Source organism: Nothobranchius furzeri, chromosome 8, assembly GCF_043380555.1.
Source record: "Nothobranchius furzeri strain GRZ-AD chromosome 8, NfurGRZ-RIMD1, whole genome shotgun sequence".
Lineage (NCBI taxonomy): Eukaryota > Metazoa > Chordata > Actinopteri > Cyprinodontiformes > Nothobranchiidae > Nothobranchius > Nothobranchius furzeri.
Window position 1 is genome coordinate 48,226,913 of NC_091748.1, and position 26,245 is coordinate 48,253,157.

The 26,245-nt window shown below is 41.4% G+C and overlaps 1 protein-coding gene across 2 annotated transcripts in view; it reads right to left on the reverse strand.

Annotated features, from left to right (window-relative positions):
* The window catches only part of ddr2a (discoidin domain receptor tyrosine kinase 2a), a 43,912-nt gene extending 21,275 nt beyond the window's left edge, over positions 1–22,637 (reverse strand). For both annotated transcript variants that reach the window (XM_015971658.3, XM_015971657.3), the window contains exons 1-2: positions 22,503–22,637; positions 5,696–5,809 (exon numbers count right to left, since the gene is read on the reverse strand). In XM_015971658.3, the coding sequence (XP_015827144.1) occupies positions 5,696–5,777 (82 nt within the window). In that variant the 5' untranslated portion in view covers positions 5,778–5,809; positions 22,503–22,637. The remainder of the gene's footprint in view (positions 1–5,695; positions 5,810–22,502) is intronic.
* Positions 22,638–26,245: the final 3,608 nt, after the last annotated feature.

A 26,245-nucleotide genomic window follows, 5' to 3' on the forward strand; every position in this document is an offset into this window, starting at 1 on the left:
GAAATGATTTAACACCTGGGAGGATCCAGGTGTAGTCAGAGAGACCAAATCTAAAATTAGAACAGAAATGTTTCACCAGCAAAACGCAATTAATGTCTGCTGGCATCCACAGACGGGTGGAGATGTTTCTGGTGGGGCAATGTTGAGAAGGCAAACATTATGAACAAGTGGCAGAATATCAAAAATTAGACCTAAGTCAAGATCCAAATATGGGTGAATATTGCAGCTAAATGAGAATGGGTTTACCACCTGAGCAAGCAATGATCAGGGGACCAACAAACAACATGGAGACAAGTAATACTGGTTGATAGGGAGGAAGGGATGCAGGTATGGATGTTTATATCAGGAGGAAGAATAGCCCCCCCCCCCCCCCCCCCCCCCCCCCGGACAGGAGACAAGGAAATAAAACTAGACATCAACAGTATGTCATGGTCTGTGTCTCTTTGTGTTCCTCATGTGTCCCCTGGTCTTCAGCCCTCCAGATATTCCCTCTCAGGCCCTGTGTTCCTTCAATCTCCCCCAGTCACCCCTCTGCAGTTTTTTATAGGTTCAGCTTCTCATTTTATTAGTCTCTTTAGCAGGGGCGGTGTTAGGCCCGGATACTTGGGCTGAAGCCCCGAATCTTTAATGAAAAGCCCCAGATCTCAAACGTGGAAGTAACATGCAGTACCAAAGTCCAACAGAGAGGGAGCAGCTGGCAGTAGTTTGTATACAGCCTGCCTGAGCCTCCACCACTGCAGAAGAAGCCCTTCAGCAGCTGGCTTCTTCTGCAGTGCCTGTTTTTTTTCTACACTCTGCCTGAAACGCATGAGTGAAGATGGACATAAGGACGTTTTTAGACCAAAAGTACCTCGACAGAACCCCAGCTTTGATGAGACTGGTGTTGACTCAGGTTTGTGAGTCTTATTTGAAAATATTTGTTGTGCTGCTGGTTTGCCTAAAGTTAGCTTACTATCAGGTAAATTCTGCCCTGAATATGCTTAATATGTAGCTTCAGATTAAAAATTATGTGGTACAAGACAAATATATCTGTTGACTAGTGCGTGTCACGTGTGTGTGCGCATGTGTGTGTGCATGTGTGTGCGCGCGCGCATGTGTGTGTGTGTGTGTTAAGCCCCGGATCTTCTTCAGTCCTTAATCCGCCCCTGCTCTTTAGTATGTTTTTTCCACAGGTTTTTGTAGTTTCCTTTCCCCTTAGAATATTAGTTTATTTTGCTGCTCATCTTGTCTTTAGGTTTTTTACTCTTAGGTCATGTTGGTTTCCTCCCTGATTAGTTAATTGGTCTCACCTGGTTCTCTTTCCACACACCTGCAGCCCATCTGACTCCCATCATGCCCCAGTGTATAAAAGCCCTGTCTTGTCTCAGTGTCTTGTTGGTCCATTGTTTGTGTGTCAGCGTTGTTTGGTGCTCTAAGTGAGCTTTTGTTACCTGGCCTCTAGGTTTTGTGCTCTGTGTGAGCTTTCGTTCTCCTGGTACTCAGGATTTTGTTTTTGGCTTCCTGCCATTTTGGATTTTGGTTCATCTCCTTAAATGAAAGGATTTGACTCTTAAACGCTCCTGCTTCGTGTCATCTGGGGTATCTGCATCTTGGGTCCAACCTCCTCCTAACCTGCAACGTGACACAGTACAGAGAAATGCGGGGCACATGAGGGCCCCACAGCAACAAGTCACAGTAGAGCTACAGGGGGCAGTCCACTTACATGGGCCAAGCCCTGTTGGGCCCCTACATGTCCCCACATGATGAGACCCACATGTGCCCTACATTTCATGACAGCTGAGTCCCGCTGTGGGCAACCCTTTGTGGGTCAAATGTTTGCCCAGAGAGAACCCACATGGGGACCCAAATGGGCATGTTTGTTGCAAATGCAGATTTTAAATCACAGTTTGCATCAAACAGCGTTGTGTGTTTTTAACAACCTGCTATTTTTAATGCAACTTTTATTTTTTCCACATCTGATAAACACCTTCTCAGGGATGAATGAAGCGCTGACTTGACTATCCTGTGTGTAATTAAAACTGCATGTCATTAATTGTTATTCAGTTTTGATAATACCAGGATGTGAGTAAATGAAGAGGCTTACTGAAGCAGGGACATGGAAACCATACAGAGCAGTGGGTTCTGAGGACCAGGGTAGGGGTCCACTGCTGTAGAAGACCCTCATGCTCATTTGCACAAGTCCTTAGCAGCCTGGGACACACCTTGTCTGGACTAGGGTTGTCACAATACTAAAATTTCAAACTCGATACTCGATTTCGATACTATTTTAAAACACCCATTTATCGAACAAGTTTATTCAAAAAATAACATTCCTCAATTTATATTACAAAAATTAAATGTTAAGAATTAAGTGTATTAAGTGCTTAAACCTTTCAAGTATCAGCATTTTTTAAAACGTGCGTACAAAAACTGGTGAAAGTTAACACTTTAAATCATGAATTGTCTCACTATATATACACTATTTGCAGAGTGATGTTTTGCTGCTTAAACTCTGCTTAAGGTGCATTTTTGTCATAAGATGTAATGCCATATGTTTTGTTCTGTACTTTTGAACAACTCTGTTGGTCAATAAAGGGAGAAAACGAATTTCTCCACAGTAGGACAAAGGTACATCTAATCTTAATAAAAACAGACTGGCGCACGGCAGTGACGTCATTAAAAGCGCCGGCTAGATTAGCCGCAGCTAGTCTGTTTACGCCTAGAAATCCCAGACCAGACCCGCTCCAAACGAACAGGGGAATCACGTTAATGATTCCTAACAATACCTTTCGACATGAAGATGTTTTGGTGCAGATAATGTCTTATTTCGAGGCTGCACATGGGTGCCCGTCCGCACCCGTTACATGGATATACGCTGATGGCGATTCGCCGATGGATCTAAATACCCCGGGGAATCCAAGTAGCACCAAAGTTGTCAGCGTGAGTAAACAAACGTACTGCATGCTAGAAATTAAGTCCGGGTTGCAATAAACGGGAGTTTCCTTTAAGCACATAAGCGTGAATATACAACTACGTGTCGGACTTGGTATGCTAATTAAGTTTGGCTGTGAAGTGCCTCCCAAATTCGCGGTTTATGTTTTTGTTTATTTATTTGGCAGACAAAACTTGGATCGGAGACAACTCGCGTGGGAAATTGCAACGTAGCCATGCGGCGTCTTCTTCTTCTGTTTGTCTGGGAGGCGGAGGCTGCTTTATGGCTTCTGGCTGTCGTGCGTGTCGGTGTACTTGAAGAAGGCTGTGTATAATAGTCCATAATATCGATACCACAGGGATGGAATATCTAATTTAGATACCACTTTTAGTATCGATTTATATCTGGGTATCGATTTTTTTGACAACACTAGTCTGGACCCGCTGCTTTCCTGATGTTCAGTCTCTGCAGCTCCTTTATTCTAACCTTTTGTATTCTTCAAATGGTTCATTTGCTAATAAATAAAGGAAGGGCAAAATAAAAGTATTCCCAATTTTTAACTATTTTTTGGCAGGCCGAATGAACTCCTGGATGTCATTTCAGAGGAGCTCTACAACTGCGCATAAATGTGGTCTGAAAACTCAGAGAAGCACGTGAAACAACATCACCTTTAGGGGAAAACACCTGGGGCATAATTCATTAAAACAGGAGTCATTACCACATCCGTCAGAGAGTCAGAGAGACGGGCAGACGGGTCTCAGGGTGTTGAGCCGGATGTGTGACCACTCTTCCTAATGTTGGTTTTGCTGTGTTTATTTACTTGCCCAACCCACTCAGAGGTGACCCTTGGGGCAAGCTGTTGGGGCATTAGGGAGTGTGCATTTGGACCCAAGCACTCACACTCAGGCCTATCCAACCGCCACCCATCAGGCATCACATTCAAAAATAACATCTAAAAATATCTTCTACCTCCACCAGGTTTTACATCAATGTGACCGCTAGTAGTGCTGGATTTGATACAGTTCATTTAAACCGACTCAAATCACACACACACACACACACACACACACACACACACACACACACACACACACACAGCTTCCTGAATGGTCTCATTTGGAAACATGAGGTTTACCTCTTGTAGAAATGATGAGCAAATGGCTAGTCAGCATTGCAGCTGCTAACTGGTGATATTTTTACATCGCTATGGTGACTGTAAAACACTCTAGAACATGAATAACCCCAGAACAGCCGAACTTGTGATTTGTTCCAAAGTCGTGCAGCCCAAAATGAAGCTGAGATCAGATGTACGGTTGTTGATTTTATATCTATTAAACTGATTTACCAATCACTGTTTAACACTTCATACTGCTCTAATCTTCTAAAATTCATTCATTCATTCATTCATTCATTCATGCCAACACAGTTACTCTGAAGTCCAATATTTTCTTTCCAGGCCCATGCAGAAGCATATCCCTCTTCAGTAAAGTTCGCCCACTCACAAGTAAAATGGAAAAGACAGGGATGGTAAAACTCAACTGCTTGGGAATTTTAAAGAGAGGAAAGTTGGCATCACTCAACATCTCAGTTCTGCTAAATTCAGCCATGAATAGTTCCAGACTGGAAAAATGACTCTCTTCTCAGTGCAGCAGAACTAAAGCTTTGGACAGGACTATAGGTGACTTTAAGCTGCAATGATATATCAGAGCAGGTTGATGTCCGAGGTTTTTGAAAACATATTCAGCGTTATTCTCAGAGTCGTGGACCACATTGTTGTTACAGAAACTTTTTTAATAGCAAGTTTGTTGGACTTTGACTAAAACACTCCTTTCTGGGAATCACTCACTCACACACACACACACACACACACACACACACACACACACACACACACACACACACACACACACACACACACACACACACACACACACACACACACAACAGAGAAGGACAGTGCATTTGAATGGACTTTCCTGCTGTCAGAGTGTCTGGTATGCATTAGCCACAGACTCCAGTGGGATAACTGGATCCAATAACTGGATCCAATGCATGTGTATGCATGTGAGTAAATCCATGAAAGTACACGCTTGCGTGCATGCACACACACACACACACACACACACACACACAGAGACACACACACACAGAAGTAGTCACAATCAAGAGGTCTCACAAGTCAGAATAGCCAAATAAATAATGATTAAAAGTTGAGAAGAGCTCTAACAAATAATGGAGAATTTGGATTTTAACATGAACTAAAACATAAAAAATCTCAGACACACCAGACATAGCAAAATAAATGTAGCTAATAGAAATATGTAAGGTTTAAATGTAACTAAACGCTAGGTTTTATTGTTTCACACTTTCCTTTTAACTTCTTCTCCCATTCCACATGTCAGCTTCAGCATGAGGAATAAACCAGTAACAAATAGCAACATGTTGCTGTCACATCTGTTCTGTTTGTTTATTTGGGAAAGATCTGCAGTAAGAAAGTTTTTAAAAGTTTAATTGGTTTAAAAAATGTGAAATACGTGGTTTTTCCTTCACACCGTCAATTGATTTTCCCTGGAGACCACAGAAACCCCTCAGGCCTGTCATCACGACTTCAGGTTTACTTTAGATCATCTGAACCCACAGTTTTGATTTCTTCTTTGACCTGGTCTCAGATACAGCAGCGTTGCATATTCACTCATGTATTACTGTGTCATTTATTATTCTTTCATAGAACAAGATCATTACTAGCACTGCACTCGACTCAAACTGGAACACAGTGGCACAAACCTGGGTTAACCTGGGATGAGACGGCTTCAAAAAGGTAGAGGCCGATGAGGAGACGGAGGGGAAAGTCTGACAGGTGCTTCATCGTGGACGGGGGTAAAGAAGCAGACTTCCAGCCTGGACAAAGAAAAAGAAATTAATAGTAACAGCAGCTTATAGTTTTATGTCATGTAACCACATAATCAAAACTGAAAAAGCACCCTGGATGTTAGCAGGCAGACCACCTTATTCTTCATTTACTTGCTTGTTTTCATGGGAACTAAACGTGTTTAGGAAGACTGGAGTTTAATTAGAAACTTGGTTTTTCTTCACACAATAAAAGACAATAATTGCCACTCAACAGTGGATTTTCCATTTTCTAGTCGTTTCATTGCTCCATACAAAAAACTTGTTAAATTCTTACTGAAGTCATTTCTCACCGTTAGCAGGCAATAGTGGTCGAAGATTACATTCAGTTCAAATGAAGGTGTTTATTGTTTACATATGTAGATTAATTCAAAATCATAATTTTTAAATGCAGGATCAGAAAAAGTCAGACCCCGAGTCACAGACATGACCCAACTGACCGGTCGCTGCAGAAGGAGAGGCACCAACTTCAATAGTTTCCAGTGGTGTTACATTCTTGTTTTAGTCTACCAGTTTTAGCGCTCATGCTGACAAGATCCTAACTTTCAAGATGACACAAGCTGTGAGCAAAACTCTCATCATAAATAAATAGTTACTACGTGACAACAATGAATAAATTCCCCATAAAATATCCCAAAAAGCCTTTTTACTGGTCTTCTGTCGAGGCTAGCTGTACTACAATACTATAATACTAGTTTGTACAAAAGCAGAAACAAAACACCAGGATTTCACTTGGTCTTTTTTTATCTCTGTCACAACAAAGATGCAGCTAAATCACGCTTCGGAAGAATTTCTGATAATAAAATGTTAGATATCACTGAAAAAACACTGTGTGTGTGTGTGTGTGTGTGTGTGTGTGTGTGTGTGTGTGTGTGTGTGTGTGTGTGTGTGTGTGTGTGTGTGTGTGTGTGTGTGTGTGTGTGTGTGTGTGTGTGTGTGTGTGTGATGTTTTAACAGCTTGAATGAACTCTGCTATGTTGTGGAACTGTTGTTGATAATGAGATTTACTGCTCTACTCTCTCCTGGAAGCCAACCCCACAACAGCCTTGCCCGTCAAGAGCCATGGTGGGTAAGTCCATGAACGCTAATTTTCAGTATGATGCAGATCTGAGTAGCTTTTCTAATCTGAGAGGTTCCCCATCAATTTTCTATCAGCAGCTAATGCAGAATACAGGGGTAGAAGATCATTTTCAAATCCTAACCATGTCTCAAATATTTTGCCCTGACTTACACACTTCAGATATGTGCATCTGTCACTGTGTCTTTATAGAGCTATTTGGTAAAATAACTGGAAGTCGAGTCGCCACCATTACTTCGGTGACAGTTCCCAGTCAGGCAGCCATAGGCACTGTGCGAAGTGGGCTTTTTGAAATAAACAGCAAGAAATGGAAGTTGTTCCTTCAGTGAACCAGTCTCTGATGGCTGGGAGGATGTGTGCAGTCGTTGGCATGTTCTAAATACAGCAGAAAACACCAGATTTGGAGGCAAAAGATGCGAGATACATCATGTAGGACCTGCTGTCAGCCACAGTTTGACAGCCATCGTCACTTTGTACAGGAGCACTGCGGTGTGGCTGCAGCACCGCTCTACCTGCCATGCAGGCACAGCAGACACCCACAGCCTGGCCAGCCTGGCAGTGTAAAATTTGCCAGACCCATGATGAGACTTTGACCATCGATCTGTAGTTGCCGTTTTTCTGGTAATCGGACACCAGACAATGAAAAAAATATTCTTGTGCGTTTAAACCAAAACCTAAACTTTGTGTTGTGGTTTTGTTGTCACATAGCCTGTCCAGTGTCCATAATGATTAAACGTTATGGTTAGCTTGCTAGCTTCTGCATACTTAAGCTCTATGCACAATGTTTACTGGTACAGTCTGTTATTTGCCTATTAATCTTTCCAATTTATCTCTCAAACAATTAATTAATTGATTAATTAATGTAAGTATTAATTTAATATAACTTAATCAGTTACTGGAGGCCCCTGTCTAACATAATCAATCCAGATATTCATGGTGGTGTCACTAGAGCATCAGTTTACAATGACAGAATAATGAATGAATCATTGACACGTGTCATCGCAGCAATGGCAACGCCGCAAGATGGCGACCTCCACAAATTACGTGCCGAATCAGTCTATACACATAATCCTGTTGCTTTTCCAACTGCTGCTTCCTGCCGCCTCACCTTGCAGCTACTTCCCACTGAGAAACCTCAGAGCTTAAATCCTCCTGGATTTTCACTGCTAATGAAACGCAAACACCTGATAGCTTGTTTGCGTTTTTAAGTCAAATTTATGTTTACCATGTGCAGGAGAACGTTCACGTAAAGACTGCCTGTATTGTACGGGGGAGAAGGCCGACCTTTGCTTCTGCTTTTGGAGGTTATCCAAGAGCCATACTGGTGTGTTTGCATGCTTTAGCTCATTCACTGAGAGGAAACATAACAGGCATTTCCATACCACTTCCCAAAGACTTTATGTGAAAACTTCTGCTCAGTGAGACATCATCCATACAAAAATAGCTCAGCTTGTCCTCTGTCTGCTATCTACGATATGAGATTATGTAAAAAAAAAATAGGCTCAAGCAAATGAAAGAATTGCATAAACAACACAAACATGGCTGAATGCAATCAGACTGCAGTGATGGATAATTAAAGATTAAAGCCTTTGAGTTCAGTGAGAAGGCTTATAGAAACATAAGAGGCAAGAAGCACAGCTAAGCAAAGCAACGCATGAATACAGAGTCCCAAACTGGCCACCACATGAAAAAGCACGCTGAGTTTAGATAACAACATGAGCTTTTTTCTGGTTCTCCTGTGCCCTTTCATTCTCTGACACTTTCTCTTTTTAGATTCAAAGGTACACATTTGGCAAGTCACGTCTACGGTTTATTTACTTAGTTTTTATGTATTTATACAGTCTAGGTCTTCAATTTTCTACCAGGAAACAATCTCCCGGGACACATCCACCGCACAGTCCAGCTGCAAATACTCATAGCTTTTATCACAATGATAGACTAAAAAGAGACCATTTTTCAATCTAAGAAAACAAATATCATGTTTAAGGAGACTGAAATGATGAGTGATTATAGATCATGCACTGCAGGCTAACATAACTGTTTCCATGAAGAGAACAAACACAAAGTTATTTTGAATAAAATTAACAAAAATGTGTCACATAAAAACTACTGTTTCTAATTAGGATGGTAAATATAGTCTGTTTAGAGGAACCTGTCAGTGGACGAACAATCCCAGATCCCAGTCAATTGAAGCTTTAATCTTTTTAGACAGCGATTAATAAAATACCAAAACCTGAGCAAGACACCAACCTTAAACCAAGACCTGATGAATTATAAAGGTGAGTTAACTGCCACAGAATTTACATGAAAGAAAACCGAAAACAACAGAACACTTCAACTTATTCCTTTTTTATTTATTCTGAGAGGAAATCTCATCAAACCCCAAAATAATGGTGCAAAAGGTTTATTTAAATAACCTCTAACTGAGGTGAAATAATAGAAACAACATATCTTGGTCTGCAGTTAAATTCCTAAGCAAACTACATTTGTTAAAGAGTTGTTAAAGGTGTGGATCACTCATTTAATCATTACATTTGCAGTGGCCTCTAGTAGGTACGAATGTCTTGTAAGTTGTACTCTGGGAGAAAAAAGTTACTGGTGCACCATTTCCAGGAACTACCAGTTACCCACATCACAGCTGAGCTCCAGACGGCAGGTTTTGGTGTCTTATTTCCTGATATTTGGACATTTCGCCCCGGATTGGATCACAGCAACACAACTCTACCACTGACTTGCAACGTGGACGTTTTATCGCCACAATTAGCTCAAGCCTGGAGGAGCTTCTGCTGTGTGGTGGAGTTGCTAATGCTAACAGTTAGCATAAATCAGTTGGGACATCCGCTGCTGTTTCTCGAACGTTAAACAACAACAGTCTTCCCCGCCTTGAGTCAAGATGGGTGAGTCTATGAAAGTTAAGTGACAGTGTGACATAGATTTGTCGGGGTTTTCTAATCCTAGAGTGTCATCATCTATTTTCTATCAGAAGCTAATGCAGGAGATAGGTGTAGGAGACGATTTCATGTTCAGCCTGCATGAAAAACTCAGAGTGACCGATAATGTTCAGAAATAATCATTAAAAAATGAGTTTGCTCCCTGCTCAATGGTGGACTTTCCAAGTGGGATCACACCCATTAGGACTAGGGATGCACCGATACGATACTGATATCGGTATCGGTAAAAGTTAACCAATACCGGGAACTGATACCAATGCAGTTGCTTGAAAATGGCTTCACTGTAACTTGTCATTTCTGTTCACCTAATATTTTAGTTTTGTGATGATTTCTATTCATATATTTTACTTTTTATCTACCTCACAGTCTTTTCCTGTTGAAAGCAGAGAAGAAAATAAAATCTGTATTCCAAATCATTGCATTTTTTGTGTGGTAGAAGTATAGGTATCGGTAATCGGTATCGGCGAGTATTCAGATCTAAGTATCGGTATCGTATCGGTTTGGAAAAAAGTGGTATCGCTGCATCCCTAATTAGGACAGTGGGAGGGTTATTCTGACTGAATGCTTGGTGTATGTATATTCACAGTATGATCGGATCATATCAGTTAGTGTTCATGTAAACAGAGTTTTGGGATTTCCGATCAACCAATGTTTTAATCTGATAGGGGAAATCTGGCGTATGCAATCGTAGCTACTGATGTGTGAAAGGAATTGCTTCAGAAAAAAATTAAGTGTAATTTGTAGTTTTTACATATTTTGCTCCAAAAATCTCCCTGGGAATGAAACCTAAATAAACTGTAGCGAGTTCAAAGTTTCACACCACCCTTCTTACCTCGCTGGATATTCCACAGATTGAGCGTTAGGTTATTATTCTACGTGTTTCTCTGCTGATGCGAAACCTCCATACTTTACAGCAGCTATGGAAAATCTACTCTGATCTATTACTTTTCAGCACAAGCCTTTATGAAAGACCACACCAGCCCACAGGCCTCTTCTTCAGGGTCCTGTAGAAGAAAATAAACTCCTGACACCTCTGAAAGCTTTCAGAACCAAACCAAAAAAATAAACTCACGCAGGACATGGATAGGACCGTCCAAACAAAATCCTCTCAAGTCAAAAACTGCGTTTGACACATTCCTGTGTCCTGGATCATCTTTCATCAAATATCAATTTAAATGTCCTCTATGAGAAAATAATCCAAGCAAAACAAGAAGTAACCTTAAAGAATAGATGAAAAATTCAGTCTTCCTTTATTCTCAGATTCTATTGCAGACTAAACCGGTGATTTTTTTTAGTTAGTACAGTTTCTAAAGCCGTTTTCTCACCGCTGAATGCATCTAAAGCCATGTAGTGTTCAGTGCTTTACCCAAAGATACATGGGCATGTAAGAGTGAGGAAACCAGAGATCAAACCACCGACCATATATGCAGACAACCGCTCGAACTCCTGAGCCCGGATGCAAGATGTTTTCTTTTGTCTTTTTCATCACATCCGTCCATCGTTAAGATAAATGTCTCGCTGTTGTCGGGGAAACTCAGATGGTTTTATACAGACGGGCAAAGCTCATCAATGCTCACAGATAACCTCACCAGGTTTGAACAACTCAGATAACATAGTTTACATGACGGGGTGAGTGTTTTTTTAATTGAATTTTACTCCACAGCACTCTATAACTTCAAAGTCAAACTAGAATGTGTATGAAGTAATAAAAATTTTGGATTTGAATTGTTTCAGATGGAAAAAAAACAAAAAAGTGGTATTTGGTGATTTGAGCATTGGTTGGTTAAAACTTTTTATGTTTTCCCAGCCCGGGTGTCTGCTCTGAGCTCAGCAGCCTCGCCTCTGCCAGTGTGTCCCAGGGCAGCTGTGGCTACATCGTAGCTCATCACCATCAGTGTGTGAATGGATGAATGATGTTTATGTTTATGTATTTAGCAGTCGCTTTTGTTCAAAGCGACTTACAAGTCATAATTGGCATTGAAGCTAACAACAACAACTTCAGTCATGGAGACGAGGGAGCAAGGAGTGGACAGTAGAGAGGGGGGACGGGTGCAGGGAGGGTGCTAGTTTAGAAGATGCTCTCTGAAGAGCAGGGTCTTCAGGAGTTTCTTGAAAATGTTCTGGTAGTGCTTGGAAGGTCATTCCACATTTGTGGAACGATGCATGAGAAAAGTCTGGATTGTCCTAAGCGTGGTGTAGGCACTGCTAGCCGACGGTCCTGTGATGATCGGAGCGGCCGGGCCGAGACGTAAGCCTTTGCAAGAGGATTCAGGTAGATGGGAGCCGTACCATCTCGGACTTTGTATGCTAGTGTTAGCAATTTGAATTTGATGCGTGCTGCTAGCAGTAGCCAATGGAGCTTGATGAACAGAGGGGTGACGTGTGCTGTTTTTGACTGAAGACCAGACGCGCCGCTGCGTTCTGGACCATTTGAAGAGGTCTCACCGTACAGCCTGGAAGACCAGTTAGAAGGGCATCGCAGTAATCGAGGCGGGAGATGACAGTAGATTGCACCAGGAGCTGGGTGGCATGTTGTGTTAGGTATGGTCTGATCTTTCGTATGTTATACAGCGCAAAGCAGTAAGATACACTGTAGTGTAAAGCACTTTGGAGTCCTCTGACTCAGAAAGGCACTATGCAAGTGTGGGTCATTCATCATTAAAATACAAAAATGCTCCTTTAAAGTGAGCCGATCCATTATTTTGGTCTTGGTGTATTTTCCTGTCATCATTCACAGATCATTCATAAAAACCTGATGTCATTAAAAACATCTGCAGTTTGCAAAACAAAACAAGGAATACTCCAGTTAAATTTTAGCTATACATCCATCCATTTTCATCCGCTTACCCAAAGTCGGGTCGCGGTAGCAGTAGACTAAGTTGAGAGGCCCAGACTTCCCTCTCCCCAGCCACTTGGGTCAGCTCCTCCGGGAAAATCCCAAGGCGTTCCCTGGCCAGATGGGAGACATAGTCCCTCCACCGTGTCCTGGGTCTACCTTTAGGTATATATATATATATATATATATATATATATATATATATATATATAGATAGATAGATAGATAGATATTTTAATGCTATGTTCATAACTGAGTTCCTACTAGCAGACAAACGAATCACACTGACTGTATAACTTAGAGGGGTAAAGTAATTTCACTAAAGACCTTGAATTTTCTTTCTCCTTTTTTGTCTCATTTGTTACTTATTTCTCGAGAAGGAAACAGAAACCACAAACGGCCTCTTAACCCGCAGGTCGGAGGAGACTCGGGGCTCCTTCTCTCAGATACCACAGAGCTAAAACGTTTATTATTCCTGTAAGTTATCTTTGCATGGTTAAATGAGAGTTCAGTGGATTGGGAATGATCATGTTTCTCCTTCCTGCCAAGAATAAGAAGAGATGATTGATATCACTCATGTGTGTCTTTTATATTTGAAATCGACAGCCAGTAGCTGGTTAGCTTAGCTTAGCATAAATGTTGAAAACAGGGAGGAACGTGTGATTTGTCTTGTCAAATAATACAGTCTAATGTATTATTGTGAACAGGAAAGGAGACATTTAGAAACACTATTGAAAAAAGCGTGCAAGGTTTCTTTTTAATCATTTGTAAAATCTACCATAAAGAGACAATGTGTGTTTTTACCATTAATCTCTGGAAACATCCATCAAACGTTGTTTAAAAACTAATAAAATGATTGTTGAAAAATGTTGGTGGCTTCTTAACATATAACCATAAAAATCAGGTCTTAAGTACATAGGGTGCCAGTCTGGCGTCTTTGAGGAGATGCCATATTAGACGTCATGTTTCCTTCTGGCCGGCTAGGGGTCCTGCGCCTATTGATGACGTCACACTAGATGACTGACTGGACATATGAATTATGGAAATTACGTTACTACGTTAAAAAACATTCAGGCAGTAAGAAAAATTCATTTAGTAACAACACTGCTAAACTCTTTCCAAAACTTATGTGAAAGATCAGAATCAAAAAAGAGATGCAATATATTTTGACTGAAAGGTGTTGTCGTAGTATGATGATGTCATCAGCAGGCGCAGGACCCCAAGCAGATCTGGAAACTACAGCGCCAGAAAACCAGCATCATTAATGCGTTCTCTCTGTGGAATTAACTGAAGAACCATCAAAGTCTGAGGAGTCACTCGGTGGTCGCATACTTTCTGCTCCAACAACATCTACTGTAATGTTGTTTTAAACTAGCGACAGTCATGGCGTTCTGGTGTCAAACTATTCTAAAAGGTATGTACTGCCCCCTAGCGCCAGAAGACTACACACTGCCACTTTAATTTTTTTTCTTCAGATTTAATTTACTTAATCATATAAATCATGCACAAGCTCAATTATTATAGCCCAGAATTTAGAGGAAAATACATATAAAACCCTTAAATCGTTGTATTCTTCACGCATTAAAATTCATATATTTACAAGACTTTTCTGTTTCCTCACAACAGAAACTATTAACAGTAGTGCTAGAAAAAAAATAAGTATACTTTTTAAATAGTGCTTGTATATGTGCATGTTTTATATCAGCAAATTCCTGTCCACCAGCACTCATGCTGATGTTGTGGCCACCCCAGAAACAGCCGTGGGAATGTGTTGGCTGTTTTATTCTCAGCTAAGATCAAGTATAAAAACAAAGCGTGTGGGGTAAAAGTTTCTGAATGTGGTGTTGAATATCAGTGGGAGTTGTGACGCGTCCTTTTGCATTTAACACCATTTCTAAAGTGTCAGCTGCTCTGCTTGAAATAACATCTGAGGCCAGAAGTAGTCGATAGACTTAACTCATTAGGACAATAACACTGGGCATCCCACAAAAGGAATGAACTTTAATCATGCTTATAGGACACCTGGCAGGTTATTTTGAATTCAAAAAGAGTAATAGGACAGACGCTCTCACAAGCCCACAGAAAGAAAAAACAAACCTCCACACACTGAAGACAAATCAAAAACATCATCCACTGATGAGGCTACGGATGAAGACATATATCATACAAACGTTTCAGCCCAGACGACCAAAACTCACACTGATGATCAGGACCATCCAGTAAAGGTTCAGCTCCAAGTACTGCAGCAGAATCTTCTCATCAAAAACTGCTTTTCTGTGTTTTTTGTTTTGTTTTTTGTAAAACCGATTTGACTTTACGAGTGATACAGAGTAGAAGGGGTGCAGCATCAGATCCTGCAGCCTGGGAAAAGCCTGCAAAGTCAACACACAGGTTTACTTGGCTCTGCTCCCTGCTTCTGTCTCTTTTACATGCACACGCAAACACACACACACACACACACACACACACACACACACACACACACACACACACACACACACACACAGCAGCGTCAACATTTGGGGTTTTACATGGAGGCCTCACAGGAAAGGAAGTAGCCAGCGGAGGCTTGCAGGACGGAGAAAGACTGAAAGCTAACCTAAATGGCACTGAGTTTGTTCATACCAGAAAAAATGTAATACTTGAAAAAGGATGCAGTGCGCGAATCGTTTACTGTTTTTGCAAACTTGAATTTGGAAGCTCTTCAAGCTAAGGTTAGGAATATTTTTGTGCATTTAACAATCACCTAAAACACCCTACAGAGAAAAGCAGTCCCACGACTCCACCATTAAAGGCAGACTTAACCTCCTGAGACCCTGCGTGCAATTTTCAAACATTGGCTTCTTGCACTAAAATATTTTATTCTCTTCAACTCAGACCTATTTTGTAATTATTTAGAAACATTTTATGTTGAATTTGAGTACAAATATCTTTTATTTCTGTTTTTTTTTTCTAGGAAACCTGTTAATATTTTTATTTAATTTTATTTAACATCACACCAAATACAAATTTGTTTCTCAGGAGGTTAAGTATTTTGGACATCAGGACACCAGTGAATCAGGCCTAAGTATCAAAAAGAGCTTTAAGAGTCTGCTGCCTCAGATTGTTTTGTTTGAGGCGTTCAATTAATAACATTTGAAAAAGTAAATTACTCATAGAGTGTGAAGTTGAGAAGAAAGAAAAAGTCAAGCACTGACGAATGAGTGTGTGTGTGTGGTAATGTGCTCTGTGCAGCGTGTCCAAATGCACCGTAACCCTCCACATGTGCTGTCTGTTATTACATAGCTTAAGGCATAACACATCTTTTATTGTAATGGGGAAGCATGAAATGAGCATCACATTTCTCAATCAAACCCAGATGGAACAAAATAAACACGAACGAACACACACACACACACACACACACATTGGAACGAAAACACGACAGAAAACAATCCTCCGACTGGGTAAAGGTGATTTCATGATAATGGTGTCTTGTGTTCAGTAAAACCTGGATGTGATGATGAGACTGCGTGAGGATTCTGAGTGCTAACCTTTTAAAACAGACTTTTATAGGGATGCAAAAGCAAACGTGTAAAGCAAAAGGACTGCTGCACTACATCTACAGGTTTCTCTCCTTCTTCTGCTGTCCAATTTTACAAACACAGGCTCTGCGGTTAAACTCAACCAGAAATGTTCTGAGTTCTTTTAAACAAAGCTTTCTGAGTTAATAAACATGGGATGCATGCATTGCACCAATCCCTTTGTATACGGAGGCATGCATTTTTACTCATGAGTACACCTGAAACTGACTACCCACAGCTACATTTGACCCATTTGAAAGTCTTTCTGTTGTCTAAACTGTTCAACTACATGAGCAAAGCTCAGAGTCAGAGTTAGAAAAGCACTGACTCTAAACGTCACCTATCTTCGAAACACAATAGAGCTAAAAGAGAATCAGCATCTGCCCAACCAAAGCCTTTTGTGTGAGCAGGAGCTGGACGGTCCTCTGGACGTCCTCGGGTTGCCTGAGGACAAAAGCTGTTGAAGCCAGCAGCCAGCTGATATTCACAGGCCTCAAGAGAGAAGGGGGGCTGTAGCTCCATTTCCTTCACCTGTAAAAACCTACAGAAAGCCTGAGGACATACCCGTAAAATCCACCCAGTCCGTTTACCCAACACTTCATAATTTAAATGCTGCAGTGACAGAAAATGTGTTATGTAAGGAGAGTAGGACGACTGCAGAACCATTCAGATGGAATATCCAGCTCAGAATTTTATGGCTTCACTTTCAGTTGAGAAAAACAGGATCCAGTGCCAAGAACCTTCTTTTTCCATCTCTCCTGTTAGGATGACGTTCCTGACTTCACTGCTTCAGTATTTTTGTACTTTCAGTTTATTCAGCCATGATGCTAAATCTCATAAGTGTAACAGCTGTTACTCACATTTACAGCCTTTATCTGTTTTTTAACTCTTCTGATGTAGTTTTGAATGAGTCACAATTTTAGAATAATCCTTCTTCACATTATTCCTTCCTTGTGTGCAGATTTATTCACCATCTGAATGACTCTTTGAGACTCCTGACTGCCAGATTTTGCAGACATCTTTGTTGTATTCTTACCTTTGAAAAGCAAACTGCAAACATTATCTGTAAAGCACAACTTATCTTCACTTTCTACACTTGATTTCTGTGGGGGGAAAGATTTTGTTCTCCTGTTTCAGGAAGTTAAAGTGAGCTAGAGAAGCGGGTAGTGGAACAGCAGGATTTAGAGTTTTATTTCCTGATATATGGACACCTAGCCTCTGATTGGCTAACAGCAGAGTGGCTCTTCCCTTGACTTTGTTCACTCTGCATTGTTGATGTTTTATCTGCACGAATAACACAAGCCTGAAGGAGTTCTTCCGTGTTGTGAAGTTGCTAATGCTAACGGTTAGCTTCCATTCGCAGAGACTCTTTCCTGGTTGTTAAATCAACAACAGCCTACCCCGTCACAAGCCAAGTCGGGTAAATCCATGTATGCTAATTTTTATTGTGATGTAGATCTGAGTGGCTAGATAGGCGGCTAATGCAGGAATTAGAGGTAGAAGACTATTTCCACATTCAGACTGCACAGAAAACTCATGACTGTATTTAAAAAAAAAAAGTAAAAAATAGTTTCCCAGTGAACTGGCCTTTACGTCTTTTCTACTCAAGAATACAAAACATGCAATAGATTAGATTAGATTAGATTACTTATGAAAATAACCTCATGTTTTAGCACAAGTAAAACAGCTTTTTTTAAAATAGCTTTTAACTTCTTGACACCCTGTGGACATCGACTTTCTGCACTGTAATATTGGGTTCTACACAAACAAGTGATTAATGACCCGTACTTGTATAGCGCCTCTCAGAGTAAGGACTCCAAAGCGCTTTACACTACAGTGTATCATTCATCCATTCACACACTGATGGTGATGAGCTACGATGTAGCCACAGCTGCCCTGGGGCGCACTGACAGAGGCGAGGCTGCCGAGCACAGGTGCCACCGGCCCCTCCAACCACCACCAGCAGGCAAGGTGGGTTAAGTGTCTTGCCCAAGGACACAACAGCAGAATTCTCTGTCCGGAGCGGGATCGAACCTACAACCTTCTGATTACTGGACAACCCGTTCAACCTGTTGAGCTACTGCCGCCCATTGGTTTGTCAAATGTCCCTTTAATTTAGAAACTTTGTATTTATCTAATTTTAAAAATGTTGCTATTATTGTCTGTTCAAAAACAGTGTTTGTTTAATGTTTTTGATGTCCTGCTAAAGGGGAAATAGGCAGGCTTGCTTTTAGCACCCCCTAGTGTCCATTTGTAGAACCAAAAGCAAAACTTGTCTCCTCGCTGTACCTTAATCTAACAGCTGAAACGTCTCCTCAGCCTTCCTCAGTGTCTACCGGAGTGATTCATCACTAAATTAAACAAATCAACTGTGTTCATCATCTAAAACATGCAGAAAAAGTGCTGTAGGCAGACTGCAGCACCAGGTATGTCTGCTCTATTTCATTTTAAGTTCAACAGAGCACACCGTCAACTCAGAAGCTGCGAGTGGAATATTCTGGCCACAAGATGCGATAGGGGCTGGCTGGCCTTTCATCATTCCTGTAAGGGCCAGTTTAGCACATACTGGTTCAAGAAAGTTATTTGAAATATGAAAAAGTTGCAAAGTATCCCTTCAAACATGTTTGAAAATGATACAACAGCAGAATCAAATATTTACTGCCTAAACCCTCCAAACAGGTAATGAAGCTCTTGAGTCTGTAATCAAGGAGGTCAAAATGACAGACCAGGAGCATCAGACCAACGGAGACTAACAGAGAGTGCCACGTGTAAAGAGCAGGGGAAAGGACTGAGGCACAACAACACCGAGGCCACATGTACAAACAGCAGTGGATTCAGTTACCGTGTGTTTATGAGCACCCACGTCCAGAAGAAGGCTCCAGATCACATCTCTGCACAACTCAACTCAAAAACAAAAACTTTGTTTAACTTGGTGCTCACTGAAGTGATTAGAGCACAAATGAAACATCTGTCATGTTGCCTGTCACCAGGAGCTAAATCACCTCAAAGTTAACCTCAAGTCAGAGGCATTCAAGCCAGAAACGTCAGGAACAACAACAGTCTTCTTCAGCCTTCGTGTAACTTTATCCTATCCAGACGAAGAGAGGGGCTCTCGTGAGGGTGAGGTCAAAGTTCAAAGGTAAACTTGCACATTGTGGTATTTTTAGGCACGGTGTTCCCTGAAATTGCCCTGTTTATACCAAAATTACAGCATGCGTCTAAGCTAGATGTTTCACCCTGCTGCTTTTCTGTTGCCAGAAGCATCGATTTAAAACCCTTCCAATTAGAAAACGTCAGTGTTGAGTTACAGCTGAGTTAAGTAATCACAGCTGTCTCTGGTGCAGCTTTCTGAGCGTGGTGTAAAATTACAGCCCAGGCTGTGTGTGATTAGGGTTCATATGAGAGGATGTCAGTCAGCCACCAGGCCTTGGAGGGAAGGGAGACACTTATTTCATCCATTTGTCTTTCATAAGTCAGAGTCTCTCTTTACCATTCTGATTTGGCAAATAAGAAAGAAGATTTGACACGGTGAAGATGTTTTCCTATTTCAACATCTGTGCTTGTGAGGAAACAACAAAGAGATTGCAGGGGATAACCCAAACCCACAACCAATTATACAGGCAATAATCTCCCATCTAAATCCCTGAGTCTGGATTTTATTGGCTTTAAAATTACTATCCTCAACCTCTTTTGTCTACTTGTTCTGTCAATACTTAACAGTTATATATATATATATAGAGAGAGAGAGAGAGAGAGAAAGAGAGAGAGAGAGAGAGAGAGAGAGAGAGAGAAAGAGAGAGAGAGAGAGAGAGAGCTGTGAATGAATCACGATAATAGAATAGAATAGAATAGAATTTATTGATCCCACAGTGGGAAAATTCACTTGTTATAGCAGCACCAACACTTAAGGGAATAATTTGAAAAAGAAAAAATAACAACAAGGTAAACACATAGGCAGTAATGTAATATTGTAACCTTCGACCACTAAAAACCATGAGTAAAAAAGGAAAAAAACTTGGGTTCCAACACTATGCAGCATACTGCAAGAGACACGGACATACTATGTAAATCTGGTATTGAACGAGTATTGAACACATAATGAATATTGTTATTGTGTAAAGCGTAAAGCACTTTGGAGTCCTCTGACTCTGAAAGGTGGTATACAAGAGAAGGTCATTCATTAAAGTAAAAAACAGTTTAAACTGCCTTTAAATCTGATCTAATCAAGAAAATAAAACATGCATTAAATTAGATTTTGCATTTTCTGAGTATTTAAAACAGCATCATGTCTTGTGCACAAGTAAAACGGCTTTTTTAAAATAGCTTTTAACTTCCTGACACCCTGCACATGTGTACATCGACTTTCTGCACTTTAATATTAGGTTTACGCTAAGAGACAGAAAACAAACATATTACATTTCCTCGGTTGAAAATCAGAATTGTGTGTGTGTGGGGGGGGGGGGGGGGGGGGGTTGTAGTTGTTTATTTAAATGGGTTGTGTTGCCATACAAGGCAAATTAATTTAAATGAGACTTCTTTGATTCTATTTTTTTTATTACCTGAGCTTTTTCACTCAGTCAAGACGTTTTGTCAAGTGAGACTAAAACATACGGGGTTACAAGCTTTTAAGCATGTGAGTTGGTATGTTTAGGTGCAAAAACTCGCATGCAGATCGCCCGCTCTTCTCTCTCCTGAGTGGGTGGAACAGGGCTTTGTTGATCTGAGCCACATGAGACACTGGTTGGAGATTTCAGAGCAACTTTGTAAGTATTGGGAAGTTGAAGCTTTAACCTGATCTGACGGCTCTCTCTCGAGTCATGTCCCCAGACTAAACTGGAAATGCTGAACTTTCTCTAATTCGATGGAGATTCTACCCAACCAAGACATATGAGTTCTACCATAATTCAATTCAATTCAAAAATACTTTATTAATCCCAGAGGGAAATTGATTAGGATAAGTATATAGATAAGTTTTTGCACATTTTTAGTTTTTGTAGCAGCTTTTGTTAAGTTCCCTCTGCCATGGAAAACAAAATTAAGTTCAGCCGTACTTTATGCAGAAAAAAAGGCATTTATAAGTTTTACTGAGCTACTTTCAATAAAATGAATCATATCTGGACGAGCCAAACCCTTCCACTAAAATTATTCCTCATCGGTTCCGTTTCTCTGCCTGCAGAGCTCATCTTCCTGCGGATGCATCATTACTTTAACTGGTTAAAAACTTTTCGGGACGTTTTCATTTAGATTTCCTGCTTTTTATAAATTAGTTTCCAAAAACATGTCCAGCTGATTCTATGAAGAAGAAGAAGAAGAAGAAGAAGAAGAAGAAGAAGAAGAAGAAGAAAAACACACTTTTTATGCATAAAAGCGCTGCATTGATAAGATCATCTATAGGGACCCACATGTCAACACCCAAGGGTCAGCTTCAGCATCCAGCAACAATATTCCCATTGATCAGGACCATCTCTCCTGAGTCTGCTGTTGACTATAAGGTAGTTGAGCAACACGGGTCAGATGTCAGATCTGTGAGCTCATGCATATCCTCAACTGTTCAGCAGCAGGACAGAAAGGAGTTCTCTGTGTGGACGTCTTTAATCCCACATACCACAGGAGGATCTCCGCATGCCAGCTCCATGTCACACCTACCTAACACCAAAAAACACAAAAGCTGGGCAAGCAGCACAAGAGCTGCAACTTCAGGTTAACATATGGAAGTTGTATAAATTTCTGACCTGTCACAATAAAGCTGCAGGAAAAAAAAGTGTACTTGATTCAACAAAGATCATTTTATTTGTTAGATTCACTTTTATGAATTAAAAAATGAGAAAAACTACATGATAGGACTGGCTCACTCTGGAAAAGATTCCATCACTCACATTCTTTCCTGGCACTCGGATCAACCTTGGGAGCAACAAAAAGGGACCAAAAGCAGAAACGGGGATAAATCACATCTGTGACAACCGCAGCAAAGTGAAACAGTATGCAGCAGCTTCTGTAGAGAACGAGAGCTGCAGCAGAGGAAGCTGGAGTCTGGATCTGGCACTGCATCGCTGTGCTCTGACCCAGCTTTCCTTCCACCACACAAACATCAGCTCTTCACGTCTCAAAAACAAAAGTTAGATTATTAAAGCCAGCAATTCTAAACTATAAGGAATAAGGAATTTTGACAGTTCTCATGGAGACTCGCAGGAAAGTTGGTGAAAGTTAAAAGCTTTTGTTGTGAAAGAGAACTAAACTCATGAAAAAGATGGCTTACTTTGAAGATGTCTCCTGGTCAGACCATTTGATCAAAAATGAGTAGATGATTATTCCAGGGGGGAGTCAAGGCGGCTGGATGTTACGATCCCTGCCCTCCTTTCTGTCCGTCAGCTTCACCAGGACTCACTCGGCTGATGTAAGTTGTCCCAGCACACTGGAAAAAGAGGAGTGGAGAAGGCAGAGAGGAAGGGGGGAGAAAGACGGAGGCATAAGGGGAAAAAATCTCCCCACATTCTTCTATGGATTCTTGGAAAAGGGCCAAAATCTCAGAATTCCACACATAAGGTTTCAATTGGGATTGAATCTGAACGTTCTGCACCTGGAAAGAGGCTTTCTTCGGTCTGTTGGAGGCTGAAGCAGATTTATTTAAATGTTGTTTTATGATAAAATATCTAAAATATCAATGTTGTTTATTTCATTAAGTGGACAGGTTCATGACAACACTGAAGCCTCCCTTAATTTAAATGAGGTGAGTGTTTAAAAGAACAAAATCTATAATCTGAAAATAAAATGAAAGTGAAAAAGCAACCAGTGTAAAAAAAATAAAACAAAAGAATTACAGCTAACCTGGAGAGCTAATTCTCTAAATCCTTTAGACTTTTTAAAAACATTTTCACACCCAAATGAGAGGAAAACACCTCTGTGCTTCAGTTATGAACTGATCATTTCATCATCTTAATGCAAAACCACAATCTGAGAGGAAGCGCTTGGTTCTTCTGCATCTAAGGGATTTTTGGTAATTCTAAGTGTGTTTCTGTGTAATGGTTAGAATGTAATACCACCTTATACCCTTTAGAACGGGGATGGAACTGCGCTGCTCTGGGTGGCTGCATGTTGGAGTAGCTCTGTTGACTATATGTAAGTTTTGCCTTTTCTTGGACATTATTTTCTTCTGGTTTCTCGGGAGGAACAGTATTTTTTTTTTTGGACATTTTACTTTTCTGTTTCTGGTGCTGTGAAGATTGGAGGATTTTTTTCTGCTATTTTTTCACTTTTTTCACTTTTTGAGCATTTGTTATGATGTATAACCATGGCAACAAGCTGGTTTACAATCGGGAGCAGCTGATTAACATTGGGAAGGATGAAATAATACCTCAACTGAAGCCACAAATCTCAAATGAGCTAAAACGCAAGAAGCGTGGGTGCAGAGCGGGAGCAAAATGGAGACAGAGAAAGAGGAAATTCAAACCATCTCTTCCATCGATCATAATGGGCAATGTGAGATCACTGGCCAACAAGATGGATGAACTCCAAGCCCTTTCAAGGACTCGGCCAGAGTATTGGCATTGTAGTGTTATGTGTTTCACTGAGACGTGGCTGAAGGACCTTATCCCCGATTCCAGCGTCTCTCTGCCAGGATTCCTGACTGTACAAGCAGACAGAGATCTGAAGAGGAGCGGGAAAAGAAACGGAGGTGGAGTGGCAGTGCTTGTCAAAAACAGATGGTGCCATCCAGGTCATGTTTCAGTGAAATGTCGTCTCTGCAGCCCAGATGTTGAACTCTTGGCAGTAAGTTGTCACCCATATTATTTGCCAAGAGAGTTCACCAGTGTTGTCTTGGCAACCGTTTATATTCCACCTTCAGCCATTGCCAAAAGTGCATGTGATGCCATCAGTTCCATTGTTGCTAAGCAAACCCAGTACCCCAATGCATTTGTGGCTATATATGGCGATTTTAATCATGCCTCGCTCTCTGCTACACTTCCAACATTTCAACAGTTTGTCAGCTGCTCCACCAGAGAAAACAAGACATTGGATTTGTGTTATGCAAATGTAAAGAATGCATACATGTCCAAAACAAGACCTCCTCTGGGACAATCAGATCACAATCTTGTTTTTCTCTGCTCAGAATACAAACCACTTGTTCAGAGGCAACCTGTGACAAGAAGAACTGTGAGGAAAATGGTCACAGGATGCTGAAGAAGCCCTGCAGGGTTGTTTTGAGACCACAGATTGGATGACTCTCTGCCAAGGATATGAAGAGGGCATCAATGCATGACTGGATGTGTCACTAACTATATAAGCTTCTGTGTGGACAACAACATACCCACCAGAACAGTGAGATGCTTCGCTAATAGCAAACCCTGGATCACCAGTGAACTGAAAAATATGCTAAATGAGAAAAAAAGAGCCTTCAAGTCGGGAGACAGGAAATTATTGAGGACTGCACAGATGGCAGCCTGGACACAGACAATGAACTGAACAAGTTCTTCAATAGGTTCAGTTCAGGAACAAACCCAGCATCCTCCTCACCTGTCCCCAGCCAATCAGACATCCCATCCTCCTCTGATCCCACATTTTCCTGTCACACGCCAGCTCTTTTGTCCTCTAACGCAGTCATGGACTCTTCTGGTTCTATAAATCTGCCTTCAACCAAGTCAGGAGATGCTGCTGCCCCATTTACCTCCCCCTCCCACCTATCTGTCTCTAGAAGTCAGGTGAAGAGGCAGCTGGAGAGACTGAACAGGAACAAGGCTGCAGGTCCAGATGGTGTCAGCCCCAGAGTACTGAAGGCCTGTGCAGAGCAGCTCTGTGGGATTCTGCAGCACCTCTTCAACCTCAGCCTGGCCCAGGAGAAGGTTCCAGTCCTGTGGAAGACATCCTGCCTTGTTCCAGTTCCAAAGAAAACTCGCCCATCAGTCAATGATGACTACAGACCGGTTGCCCTGACATCCCACATCATGAAGGTCCTGAAGAGACTCCTGTTGGTCCACCTGAATAAGCAAACTAGGACATATCAGGACCCGCTGCAGTTTGCTTATCACCATGGAGTTGGAGTTGAAGATGCCATCATCCAGCTGCTTCAACCAACCCACTGTCATCTGGACAAAGCAGGCAGCACTGTCAGGGTCATGTTCTTTGATTTCTCCAGTGTGTTTAACACAATCCAGCCTGATGTACTTTGCCAGAAACTCCAGAAGACACAGGTGGGGGCCTCAACTATCGCCTGGATTAAAGACTACCTGACAAACAGACCATAGTTTGGTGAGACTGAAGAACTGCACATCAAACCAGGCGATCAGTAACATTGGAGCACCACAGGGGACTGTACTCTCACCATTCCTTTTCACCCTGTACACCTCAGACTTCCAGTACAAATCAGAGACCTGTCATCTACAGAAATACTCAGATGACTCTGCAGTTGTCAGGTGTATCAGAGATGGACAGGAAGCTGAGTACAGAGAGCTGGTGGAGCGCTTTGTGGCATGGTGAGGAAACAATCATCTGACCTTGAACGTGAACAAAACAAAGGAGATGATTTTAGACTTCAGAAGAAACAGGGTGGAGTCAAACACTGTTTCCATCATGGGAGAAGAAGTGGAGGTGGTTGAGGAATACAAATACCTTGGACTTCACCTGGACAACAGACTGGACTGGAGAAAGAACAGTGAAGCCGTTTACAAGAAGGGACACAGCAGACTGCACTTCTTGAGGACGCTTAGGTCCTTCAATGTCTGTAGCAAGATGCTGCACATCTTCTACAAGTCTGTTGTTGAGAGTGTAATCTCTTCAGCCATCGTCTGTTGGGGTAGTAGCATCAGAAGCAGGGACCTGAAAAGGCTCAACAGCCTAATAAAAAAGGCTGGTTCTGTTCTGGGGATGACTGTGGAACCACTGGAGGAGATCATGCAAAGAAGGATTCTCCAGAGAATCAAGAACGTTATGGACAACCCTGAGCATTCTCTTCACAAGACTGTCCGACAACGGAAGAGTGTCTTCAGTCAGACGCTTCTTCAGTTT